Source organism: Catharus ustulatus, chromosome 3 (genome assembly GCF_009819885.2).
Source record: "Catharus ustulatus isolate bCatUst1 chromosome 3, bCatUst1.pri.v2, whole genome shotgun sequence".
In the NCBI taxonomy this organism is placed as follows: domain Eukaryota; kingdom Metazoa; phylum Chordata; class Aves; order Passeriformes; family Turdidae; genus Catharus; species Catharus ustulatus.
Genome location: NC_046223.1, coordinates 17,834,376 through 17,847,551, shown reverse-complemented (window position 1 = coordinate 17,847,551; position 13,176 = coordinate 17,834,376). Strand labels below are relative to the sequence as shown.

The window sequence follows — 13,176 nt, the reverse complement described above, 5'->3', positions numbered from 1 at the left end:
ATAAAAACTTATATTTTAATGACTCAGTTGCCACAAGACCACATAAACTTGTGGATGACATGGGTGTTACAGTCACTAGGCTGTGTAAGATTGATTATGCAGCAGTCCTGAATTGCTACTTGGTTTTGCATTTGATATACCAGAATAGGGCAGTAATCTTCACTTTTAACTTACTGAAGTCATGTCTTGTTCACCCTAAGCTTCATTTTGTGAAAAATAGGCTTAGGTAAATCAAAACTGTGCTTTCTTGACATTAAGTAAGTACTGTGGAAATACTCTGGCTGCCCAAATTCTTTATTATCACATTATAGTTACAGTAATTTGGTTGCTTTGATTGCCTTTCTGTAGCTGTCTCCCCACTGAGCTGCTCCTGCCCTTTACCAACATTACATGCATGAAGTGTTGGGACTGGGTGTGAGAAGGTCTGAGCTGTCATGTTTTGAGGAGAGAGGCACAGAGCTGTCAGATGGCAATCAATTGCTCTTCATTTTAGGTTTTTCTACCTGTAGTGTAGGAGAAGGGTGTTGTGAGACCTCTGGCTACATCCATAGTTTGGGTAAATTGAGACTAGAACTCAGTGGTGAAATCAGACTTACATCCTTAGCAGGTCTTGAAAAACCTCCCTGCTGGTGTCTGGTGTTGATCCTGAATTACTGAAAGGGGCACTGAGGCACAAGAAGACCCCTCGCCTTTGTGTAGGAGAGTTCTGTCTTATCCTGGGGATCCACTTGGCCCTTTCCTCTCCAGAAGGCCTGGCAGCAGTCAGGCTGGGCTCTGTCCCCTGAGGTGGCTCTCAGAGGGGTCTTGAGGTGGTTGAGGATCCCAGAGTAGCTGTCAGGGGGCTCCTGAGTTAGTGGTGGGCAGAGAAGTTTGTGCAGTGCCTATCCCCAGGGCTCAGCAGGCTCTGCCTGTGCTCCTGCCCACTGGAGCCTCAGGACTCCATGCCTTCTTGCTTTTCATTTGCTAAATGAACAGATTGATTTGGTTTTTCATGAGAGAAATGCATCTGAGGGAAAAGAATTGATCATAATTTTGTCCTCATCTATCTAATGAAGATGTGAATAGTTGGTTTGGTTTTTTTTTTCAAACCATGTGTCAGTTGGTATTAGTTCATAGAGTTTGGAAAAGACATCTGACTGGGATTTATTTAAGTCATTAGCAGCTTCAGGAAACCTGACATACTTCAGATAAAAAATCTGAAGATGCTTTGACCTGGATATAACACAAGTATAAGGAGTTGCTGCAAGAGGAATGTAAAACTCAGGCATCTTTTAGACAAGTGAGGAAACGGGGAAGGCTGCAGCATCCATTTCCTGGATCTGCACCCCAAAATACCTGTGGTTTGCAGCTGAGTGGTTGCCATTGCATTTGAGTGGCATGACCTTGACTCTTCTTGGGAAGGAAAGGCGGTGTGATGATGTTCCTGGCATGGCTTTGATGCTCATCCCAGTTGGCTTGAGGTCCTCTGTGTGCTGACTAGATCTGCACTTTTTTTGGAGAGCATTTAGCATCTATCCAAACTAAGTGACCCTCCTGAGACATGTCAACCAGAGACATTCTCTTCTGACCTTCCTCCTTCAAAAGCCTTTTTCTTCTCCTCCATGGGCGTGACCTGGCCTGGCTGTAAGCTGGCTGGAGCTGTGGGAGCCAGGCTGAGTGAGCAGAGCGGAGGGGCAGCAGTGTCATCTCTGCACCCAGGTTGTCCTGGGCACCCCATGTATTTTGTTTTCCCTCTCTGAGATGTGTGGAAGTGCCAGCTGTATCCCAGGGTCTTTCATGAGAGCAGCACTTTGGTGTCCTTAGGTGACTCATGCAGTCATGTGCCTTGGGATTTTAAGAAGATAATTGAATAATTAGATTGTTCCTCCTTCTTCAGAAACACTTTTCTCTAGCCACTACCCCTGCTTTAGGGTACAACTGCCCTCTCACTCGGCAGCAGAGGCCTTGCTGTCACGGAACGCTGCTCTCCCATGGGACTGCTCCTTCCCTTGCTCCATCTGCCAGCCAGGCTATGCCAAGCCAAAGGTCACTCCTGAAAATATTTTCCTCAATTCACAATAATGCTGAGTAACAGTGACAGGTGCCAGCTCAGATGATGCTGAAGCCTTGAGAAACAGTCACAAGCTTAGATGAGGGGGTTGGTGTTATCTGAGGCTTTGGGGGAAGGGGGTTGCTGGTTGTGCTGTGCAGCTGGTAGCTCTCTCCTCCAAGTCCATCCTCTTCCTCCTGGCTCCACCACCCCTCCATCTTTGCCTTCGAAAAGGCAGGAAATCTTGATGTCAGTTTTACATCATATATCTGTTTTTCTTTGATTCTGGGTCAGCTCTAAATGCTGATGGCATCTCCTCAGGCACGTCTGCAGCCTTGAAGCCATGCTGGCTCCTTGCAGGACTCCTTAGGAGTACCATGGGCTGCCCCATCCAGCACAACCTCTGTGGTGCAAAGCTCTGCTGCTGTTACTGCTGTGCTGGCCATGTCAGTGTGCCAAGGATTAGGAGATAAAGTAGTTCCTCACAGGGGAAAAAAATAATCCCAACTCATACAAATAAGGGAAGAGAAGGGGTAAGATAAAAATTTGTGTGGCCACAGGGCATGTATTTTAACTTAAAGTCTTTCATGGATTCTGTGGTGTTCAACTGACTTCCCTCCTCCTTCCCCTTCAAATTTCTTCAATTTCTGCATAATTTTCTTTGGCTTTCATCTAGGGCTGAAAGGGAAGAAGACATGATTAGAGCTGGATAAAACATTTTCAACAGGACTGGCTTCCATAAAAAGGCATTCTGCCGAGATAGATGAGCTGTGTGAAAATCTGTCAGCTGAGATAAAGACAGTGGAAGGACAGCCTGGGGGCAGGAGAGTAGGATCCAGTGTCAGCTGTGGAACTGATGCACACATCCAGCTCTGGAGCCCTCACTTCTTACGATGAATGTCAGCTTAGGGAAAATGGTTACCACCACCCTTCCTATCCCATGGTTCACTGCTGGATGAGAGGCTGGCCTTGCCTTGAGAGGATGTGAATCTTGTGAAGGTTTGAACATAGCCTGGTCTGGAAAAGAAATCATGGAGAACCTCTGTCAGGAGCAGACTTCCAGGAGATAATGTCAGTGAAGCAAGTATGTTAAGATGTCAAAAACAAAAAGGTCTGATGGCCTGAGTTAGTTGGAGAATTCAATATGCACAAGTTACAGGATTAACTGTCTGCTGCTGAGGAGCCTCATGGGTGCAGCTTCAGCCCTATCCTGAACTAAAATGACAAGCAATTGGTTAAAAATGTAAAGCAGGTTTTCTAAGCAGCTTGTAGCAGCGTGGGTGCCAAGAACAGATGTTGGAGCTTGCCCCGTAGGGTTCGGTTCTTCACAGATGCTGGACTAATTTGGCACCTGATTTCCCAGGCTGGTGGTTTACACAGCAGCTGACAGTGTGCGTGGTTGGGATGTCTGGAACGTGTTCACTGTAGGATCAGGTAAACCCTGCTCCATATGACAAAGAAAAGTAATTGCCAGAAGGCCCTTTGGGTGTGGATTACAGCTTTGAAAATGAATGCTTGTAATGTACCCAGCTCATGGGCAGCTCTTGCTGAGGAGCCTGTGGGCAGGCTGTTCAGAAAGCCAGGTTGGATTTCCATGAGCTGGTGGGGAGTAGTGGGCTAAGAAGCACAGAGTATGAGGATCACAGTGTGAAGTCCTTGTGGAGCTGGGTCTGCTGTGCAAAAGCATGTTTTCCCTTCCAGGTGGCTAAGAACCTGAATGAAAGTGGGATTTATATTCCCAGGAGTTAAATGCCTGTAGCTGTCTGTTTTGAAGTTGAGGAGAGGAGTTAGAGCTGCTGACGGTGACAAATACCAAAGGACTGGAAGTGTTTCCCTGCTCTAATAACTCATGCTAATGCAACCCAAAACCTCCACCATTCAAAGTCAGGAGAACTGCAGGCATCCCAGCTCTGAGAGCAGGGCAGCCATTCTTCACATTCCCCTCCAGCACTCAGAAAGGGTTGAAGTCTCCCAGGGGCCCCATTTTTCCAGCCTCAGCCTAACAGCCATATGTTTGAGCACTGCCTTCCTCTCCAATGCCAGCACTGCTGCTCACATCACTTCTCACAGAGCTCTGACTCCTCCACAGCTGAGTTCCCAACTGTTCTGTTTCCTCTTTGCACCTTTTCTTTCACACCAGGTTCAAAGTTTTCATAGCCTGTAACCTGTCAAAGCATCTGCTGTGGCTCTTGGGGTCTCCTGTGGGAACTCTTTTGCTCCCTGGCCTTGCTGTCTCCGGCAGAGTTATTGCACCCTGATGCTGAAGTCAGCCTGCTGTTGGTCCTCCAGCCCTGCTCACCTGCCCTGCCATGGCTCAGAAACCTGCTTTCCATCTTCTCCTGCTGCTGCTGCTCAGAGCCATTTACACAGCAAGAGTTGATCCTGCTTTGCAGCCTGGCTGGGAGCCCTTGGAAAACCGTTCCAGCCCCACTCTTTATAATTTCAAAGTTGATGCTCACACAAAGTTACAAGCAAAACACCTGTTCCAGAATTCCCTCTCCAGGGTTATGTGAAAGCATGGTTTGTGGTTTCCCAGCAGCCAAACTGGCTCTTGTCTGTGCACACCCACAAATAACAGGGAGACAGACATCTTTTGGGTGGCATCCTCTCAGGAGGTGCTCTTGGGTGATACAGGAACAGATAAGTGATAGAAAATGTTCAGCTGGAATAAATGTTGGAGTAAAGTTCTGTGGAACACTCCTGGGCTAAGCAGTGTGTCTGTACATCCATGATGCTTTGTCCAGCACATTTGGAAATCCTTGTACAACTATCAGCTGCTCCTGTTTTTCTCCCAAAAATATCAAATGGTGAACAAGATGGTAATCCCAGTGCTCTTCTGTTGTTTGGTAAGCATTACACAGGACAAAGTCTATCTCAAAGTTTATTTCTGGGGCTGAGAATCTGAAAAAAAGCTGGTGAACATGAAAGAGCAGCAAAAGAAAAAACTTCCAAGGCAGCCCAGTGGAACGAGAGTAGCAATGGTTATAGCAAACCTCTTAAATTTGGTCCCACTGCCTTGATGGAAAGTAGAGCTTTATTTTTGTGGTATTTGGGAACAGGACCCCACGAGTTTCAGACATTTGCTATGTATCACCTCTTGTCTCCCACTGACAGCTGCAAAGCATCTCTGCTGCTCTTCCCTAAAAAAATAGGATTGCACATTGTGTGGTTAGTAGTGTTCCTGCTTTTCTTCTGCTTTTTTTCCCATCTTTTTGTTCTCCAACTACAGCCCAGTTCCAGCTAGGGTATCTTTTATCTCATGAAACATGTTCCAGCAGCTTTTGCAGACATATTTTTGGTACCTGCAGTTCCTCAATGACAACTGCAATTTTGGGGAGGCTTGAAAAATCCCAGTGACTTCTCCTGATGCCTCTTGAAGTCCATGAGGTTTGTGCTTGATTTTGTAAGGGGCAGGATCCAAACCAAAGTGTTTGTTTTCCACGTAGAAGAATAGCAAGAATCAACACTGCTCTCTCACCACCTTTCTTTTTCTTCCTCTGTGCAGGAATGGACGTACACGTACAACCACCACGTCCGCCAGCAGCAGCTGTGTTTGTCTGTGTACACCCTCTTCCCTGGTTCCCAGGTGCTGCTGTCACCTTGTAAAGAAGGTGACAACAAGCAGGTGAGCCCTTTTCACTTCCCCCTTTTTCTTTGAAGTTCCCTTTCTTTCATCACAGTATTACTGCACATTAAATGGCCTGTGCTCTGACTTCATCTGGGAAGCACAGTCAATTTGGGAGTACAGACTCTGGCCTGTTCAGCCCTTTGCCTCTTAAATGAGTGTGTTGATAAGGATGTCTATTAGTGAGGGTGGTGATCTGGATACTTCAATGCAGAAGTCAAACCCAAACTGGCAATTTAGTTCACATGGGCTGCCAGTCAGGCAGCAGATGCTAACATTTCCCTGCAGTTAATCACTGAGCTGGCATTTGAACCAGTGACCTGGGGAAAAAGCTGTTAGTAATATATTATCTTCCTGAAGCCAGGAAGAGGCTGAGTTAAATGAGTGTGCTTCTGATGGGAAAAACGCTCAGCGTGTGCTCTGCTTGTTGTGGGCTTGGGGACCTTGTACTTGACAGCATCAGGCCACAAGGGCTTGATGGCAGCTGTCCTCTTGTTGCTGGAGCAGTGCAGTGAAAGCATGGTGGGGAGGAAGCTCGTTCACCTGTGTCTGCTGTGGTGTCTCCCCTCAGCGCTGGGGCAAAGTCGGCTCGCACATTGAGCACATAGCTTCCCGCTTCTGCCTGGACACCGAGACCATCGGGGACACGAACGAGAGCGTTAAAGAGCTCGTCATCAACCCCTGTGAGAGCACGGCCATGAGCCAGCGCTGGGACATGGTGATGTCGTGACCTGCGGGAGGACGTGCGCGGCGGGGACGCGCAGCGGGACGTGGTGACGCGCGGCTGAGACGCACCGGATGGGGCTCAAATCCAAACCTTTGGGGGTCCCTGTGTGCTCTGGGACAGGAGGAGAATCATTCAAATAAAAACGGGACACGGCACTCCAGGTGGAACAGCGGATGTTGACTCCTGGCATGCAGCTGGTATTGGCCTGTTGGTGGTCAAGGAGGAGGGATGGCAGAAAAACAAGCTTGAAATGTTTTAGAGGGGTACTGGGGGGTCCTGCAATGGGCTGTATGGAACTTCAGCTTGCACAGCATTCATTAATCTCCCTGGAAACACAGGTAGAAGAGCCTTAATTCCTAAAGAAGACAGGCTGAGTAAAACAAGCATCTCAGTAGTTTTTGGGGGTTGAGGTGAGTGCACAAGGTGGGATGTGCCAAGGGATGCTATGAAACGTCGCCAGGGATCAAGCTGAAGACAGTGAATTGTTTTTGCACTTTGCTGGGGATGTTTCTGTCTTCTGCAGAGCAGTCCTTGATAGCTGTGGCCAGGATCAGAACAGCAAGTGATGGGGGAATCCTGCTCTGTGCTAACTGCGCACAGTGCTTGTTGAATCTCCAAAGCCCAAGCAAACAGAGGATTCACTGCATGAGATTAAAGGATATAAATTTCTGTCAAGCTCGGAGGAAAGGCAGTAACGTGATTATTTCTCCTCTCTGAAGGCCATGGATCACTGAAAACTCCCCTAAAATTTTGCTATGTGTCTCTCACTGCTCTGCTTCAGATCTGGACTAATTCAAATTTTCACTTTTCTTCCATAAAAATAATATTTTTGATAATTGAAGGTAATTGTGTCATATTTCTGTTTCCCAATTTCCAAACTACAGATGAAGGGACTCCCATAAAATGCTGCTGCTGATGGAATGGTGAAGGTTTAATTTTTAATCAAAATTAGAGACTGCTCCAAGAAAGGAAAAGGAATATTACCTGGTTTTGCTTCCCAGTTACCTTGTAGCCCACAATGTAAAGTACTGAAGAAAAGGTTTGGGATTCTCCATTCACACCTGTGAGCAGGGCAGCCTGGGCCACAATGTACCAAAGTCACTTAGCATAACCAGACCCAGGCAGAAATTATTTCCTCAGTTTTTGGAGAGAAGTCTTTTACCAGAGATCATGTCAGGTGCTGCCACTGTGTGGGAGTGAGGAGAGTAGGACAGACCACCTCAGGAGGGGTCTTGGGAATAGAAGACTGGAAGGTCCTTTCCAGCCTGTCACTACAGCCACAGGTAACAGCCCCTGCTTCACCAAGAGCTGTGCACACAGCTCTCGTGTAGTAACGACTCTCAGAGAGAACTTTCCTAGGACTGTCAATGTGACTTGAAAAAAAATACACCATTTCTGTCTAAAAATGCTGGGATTTAGTGAAAGTCCTGTCCTTTGTTTCCTGTGCTGCAAACTGCAGGTGAAATACCATAAGCTTTAAGCCTTCAAGTGCTCTCAGCATCCCTTCTTGAATAAATTGCTGGCTTTCAGGGTTTTACTGCCTCAGTTTCTCCTCCCTCAGTGCTGGGAGAAAGCCATGTGTTTAAATCTTCCTGGCTTTAGAAGCAGAGCCAGTATAGCTCTTTATGTGCAAAAGGTCGCAGTGCAAAATGCTTTTCATGTGCTGCAGTGATTACTAACCTCATCAAACTCCCTTGGTGCCAGCCTCAAGGGGTTCTGTTATGAAAGGGCTGGAGCAAGCTGTCATTTCATGGTGGGAGGTGGCATTGTTTCCGTGCCACCACTCTGTGCAGGGAACAAAGGGGAGCACTTCAAATGGAATGGACCCATTTCACAAAGGAGGGCAGGGACCTTGGGCTTCTTTTTAATTGAACAGGGACATATCACTTCTACTTTTCACAATGGTGATGACAGGCAAGGGGTAGTAATTCCCTGTCTAGTGTTTACAAGGGAAGGCAGCTCCCATGAGCTTGAAGCTTAACATGTTCACACCTGTACTGTGCCCACAGCCTGGCACTGCCCAGCAGCTGGCAATTCGATTCTGAAAATTCAAGTTGCTGAACAACTTGGCATGGGTTTTGAAGTTCAGGACCTCAGACCTATCTAGCTTTACTGTCTTCCACCAAAGCTGAAAATCTCCGTTCTCCTGACAGCCAAAGCTCTCTCAACTGCTCTTAGCCTTAGCAGAAACAGCTACCTCACTGCATATGTGTGTGTGCTTGGGCACGTGGACCCACGGGACCTGCAGGGATGTGTTCTAGGAAGGAGCTGTTTGATCAGCTTTGCAGCTCTCTCGCCTTTTGGGAAACACAAATGCCATAGCAAACCCCTCCTATTCCAAACATGCTAAGTTGTCACTGTGAATGTGTCTGGGAACAATGGAAGGCAGGCAGTGGCAAGGGGGGCATCAGGCATGGTGTCTCCTTCCAGAGAGCAGCAGCCAGGTTCAGCTGAGTCTCTTGCAGGCCCAAAAGCCACCATGTACCTCACAGACCTGGAACAGCAGCACTTGTCAAACTGGTGATTGTGTCTCACAGAGCCATCAGCTGTAACCCTTGGGCTACAGCTTATTTCATGGTCCAGGAAATGAGATTATCCCTATGGATCAGCACTGTTTTCAGAGAAGCCTGAGAGTATCAGCCTGACTCCTAGGGAGCTTTATATTAAGCTGGCAGTGGTCTGGCAGTCTCCAGAGTTAACCCCAATATGGCATTTAGCAAATCTGCTTTAACACCCTGCAAAGAGACCTTGCATCGTGTCGGGGAAAAGGTTAACGTGCTGCTGAAATTCAACTCGTACCTTCAGGTTTGTTTCATTTATTAAAATACACTGAAAACAGATGAACTTTTCTTGCTTTGTGTATTTTCAATGCCTAGACGAATTATTATCATGCTGTGAACAGGTACAATGTGACTGATTGGGATCTAGATGGGCTCCCATGCCAATGCTTCTTAAGCCCCAGTGTCATTTGGTAGTAATGCTTTTTGGTAATATTTTGCACTGACTTGAAAGAACATAAGATAAAGTAGAAAATATGATTCTAATCCTGGCTGTTGAGCTTTGTGACAGCCTTTATGATCTCCAGGTAAGTCACTTCTTGTGCCTTGAGAAAATTAGATTCAGAGCAGGAAACTCAAGACTAGAACTACTACTGGCTTTTTAAAAAACTCCAAAACTCCAAAACACACCAGAAAAAGTAAAAAAAAAGCACTTCCCCTCCCTCTCAAAGGAGATCCATGTTCCAATGAGAAGAATGTCTGTCAGATTTTAGTTGGGCTGGAGAAGTCTTGCAGTCCTTACCTTGCTGCTTACGTGACTTCTAGCTGCCTTGTGCTCATCTCTCTGTACCAGTGCAATACCATAAAGTAACAACACAGATCATCTGTGCACAGAACCTTGGGTTACAGCATGTTGAGGTAGTGATTTAGTGCTGAAGAGGTGGAAACTGAATTAAAAGGTCTTTGTTTATCCAGCAGTGCATCAGCAAAATGGGGCTGGAGGATGAAGACTGGAGAACTGGTAGTGGTTCAAGACAAGCCCAGCCCTGAGTGCTAATGCCGCCTTCTGCTCCTAGGAGTGGCTTGGGGTAGTTTACCTAATTTCCTTGCCACAGTTTCCCAAAATGTTAGTGAAGACTGAGTGTCTTGAAGAGAGAAGAAGCCAAGGATTAGTTTGTGTTGCATGCCATGCCAGCAGTACTGGGCTGGCAGTCTCCATGGACCCTTTTTATCTGCCTGTACAGGGTCTGGTTCAGATGGAGTTAATTTGCTTCATTAACAGCCTGTAAGGTCCTGTGGTTCAGACTGGTGACCAAAACAGTGTTGATAACACACAACAATATTTTAGTCATTGCTGTGCCTGCACAGTGTCAAGGCCTTCTCCATCTCTCACTCTGCTGGCCCTGTGAGCAGTCTGGGGCTGGGGGAGCGGATTGGGAGGGGGGACAGCTGGGACAGCTCCCCCAAACTGACCAAAGATACATCTCATCCCATATAATATGACACTCCGAGGTAAAACTGGGAGGAGTTTTCCCCAGGAGGTCTTTACCTAGCTGGGCATCAGGCTGCAAGTGGTGTCTGACTGCCTGTGCATCACTTGGTTCTTTTTGGGGTTTTTCAATTTAATTTTCCTTCCTGACTGTCTTTATCTTGACTCACAGCCTTTCTCACTTTAGCCCTTCAGGTTCTTTCTCCCATCCTGTTGGGAGGGGAGGGAGTAGGGGCAGAGCTGCCAGACAGGCTCAGCCCACCCCAGTGCCCTAAGCAAAGCAGGGTCTGTGGTGTAACAGGCTGGTGTTCCTTGTGGCTCACGCTCTGATCACAGCTCTGCAGTACGATCTGCACTGCTCGCATTTCAGATTTTAAAAGCTTCAGTGAAAAGCTGGGGGCTGGCATTGTTAGTAGAAGGGGTAAAGGAAGCAAAGTCAAGCAGGTTTCACACAAGCAACAGAAGAAATGCTGTTCATTAATGCTCTAAATTAATTAATGTGCTAGATTAATTTTGAATGGTCAGTCCAACACCAGTTTTAATGTGCAGCTGCTTTACATGGCTGGAGAGTTAAAGGAAGCCTGGTAGGGGTGTCCAGCTTATGTTGAGACTTACATGCTGAAATCCAGTGGCACTTTTCCAGATACATGGGTGTTTTACAATGTCCATTGTTCTGTTTCTCACTGGAAGTGCCTTCAGAACTCTGTAAGAATAAAAACCTGTTGCAAGCTACTGCCTCTCCAACTGAGTCTAATTAAGTTTCGAATGGAGCTGCATTTTAGCGCAAGCTGACAGAAAAGCAACACAAAAAATTACAGGTAAGAATGCTCCTTTTGTGGTGCTCAGGATTGTTCTGTTTTCTCTGATACTGCTTGGGCACTAAAGAAACCCAGACTGGATCTGTGTGATGTACAAAAGAGGTCGTGACTGTGTTTTGGGGCTGGGTTTTGCATAAAGCAGTTGTGTAATAACTCTATCATCTGTCCAATGAATGATATCTCTCATTTTCCTGTGATTTACATGAAAAAGTGTCCAGACAAGGTATTGCTACTGCACAGGGTTAAATTCAGTTGTAAAACCAACCACCCATCCAACCAAAGAGGAAGAAAAGAGAAGGAGCACTGAAAGCTTGTATGTAACCTGATAGATGTAATAAAAGGATGATATTGTGAAATTAGGACTGTTCCCAGGCTGAAAGGCTTGGGAATCTGCAAGTCAGTAAATATGTATTTAGGGTTATTTTTAAGAGTCCTAAATGACTTAAGCGTTGCACCGTAGGGACAAGTTTATAACACAGCACCTGAACAAAAGTCCCCCCAGTCTGCAGTTTTCTGAAAGAGCACAAGCCTCTGCACTGCTCCTGTGGCCCAAGCTGTGCTTGTGTCAGGTGTTAAACATGCTCTGTGTGGTCCTAACTCTGGCTATGGAGACACCTGCTGATCCATGTGTCTGTGTCTCTGCGGCAGACAGATAAAAACCCTGCCTCCTTTTCACAGCTTTGGAGCAGTTATGTGAGCCTCTTCTAATGGAGATTGGCATCCTGGTGCTGTAGTGCTGCTCTGGTGTTGTAAATGTTTTCAGAAGAATCAGTGTTACAAGCACTTTGAGCACTTTTTATGAATTCTGATGCTGCTGGCAATTCCTGGATCATCCCCCTGGACATGCACCCTATGTTGTGCAGCAGAGATGATTGTTTTCTCTAAATACAGAGTCAGACCCAAAGCCTGTGTGTAGTCACAACCAGATCCAAAGGTATTACTAACATTAGCTCTGACTCTGTTGGCCTAAGCCCACACAATTTAGATGGCTTTTATAAATTTTACTAGACTCCAGCTGCCTGAGGCCGCTGACAACAAGGATATGGAGCAAGGATCATCTCAGCAGAAAAACATGTGGTGTTGGGAGAAGGCCCTTGTAATGCTGATACCGATGCTGCTATCATCTCCTTACTAATCCTTAGGAAGTTGATCTGGGCGGGGCTCTGCAGAAGGCAGGGTGAGAAGGAGGTTTCCTGGAGGTTTGGCAGTGGTGGGAAGCTCTGCCTGGCACTGGAGCTGAGGGAGGGCAAGGTGGCTGGGTTATTAAAATGTGGAGGTGTGAGGCTGGGGAGAAACCAAGGATGATTCAAGTGATTTCAGCACTAAAACATTGCACCCAGGGGTACAGAGAGCCTGGGTGGATCTCAAATCAGCACCCTGCACTTTCAGGGGGAATTTATTTTCACTGGTAGCTGATCCAGTGCTTGAAGTGGCTGCCCCAGAACGCTGTAGGTGTTAAAAGGAATTTGCTTATCTGGTCACAACATGCTTTCACTTCTGTTAATGGAACTGTTATTAGAGTGGCAGTGGATTATTCAGTGCCCTGGACATGAAACCTTGATTTGGACACAGCCCATGTGTTGCTAACAGGCATGGCTTGTCCTGTCTCTGCAGCCGTGCATTCCCAGAGAATGCATTGGGATATTTGCAATGGATCCTCAGCATGAAGGATCGCAGTCATTGCATCTTGAAATTGATTTTCTTCTATGGAAAGCTGTTTGAAGCAAAAACCAATTTGGTTTGTATAAACTGCATTAGAGATAAGAAGATATCCCCCAGAGTGCATGAGATCACCTTTGAAGACATTTTCACCCTACCGTGAGTAACAAGTCACACAATAAAAATAATTTCTTACAGCTGATCTCATCTCCTCCCATCCGTGAGTTGGCACTGAAATGAGATAAACTTATCTGCTTTAATTCAGGACAGGTGTATCATAGTTCCCAATCATATTACAGAGATTAAGGAAGCCTGGTGGTGTTAACACTGA

General features: G+C 46.5%; 1 protein-coding gene across 1 annotated transcript in view; it reads left to right on the top strand.

Annotated features, from left to right (window-relative positions):
• The window catches only part of GALNT14 (polypeptide N-acetylgalactosaminyltransferase 14), a 90,956-nt gene extending 81,735 nt beyond the window's left edge, over positions 1-9,221 (top strand). Inside the window, exons 14-15 of the mRNA XM_033055746.2 lie at positions 5,535-5,654; positions 6,226-9,221. Coding sequence (XP_032911637.1) covers positions 5,535-5,654; positions 6,226-6,384 — 279 coding nt within the window. The 3' untranslated portion in view covers positions 6,385-9,221. The remainder of the gene's footprint in view (positions 1-5,534; positions 5,655-6,225) is intronic.
• Positions 9,222-13,176: the final 3,955 nt, after the last annotated feature.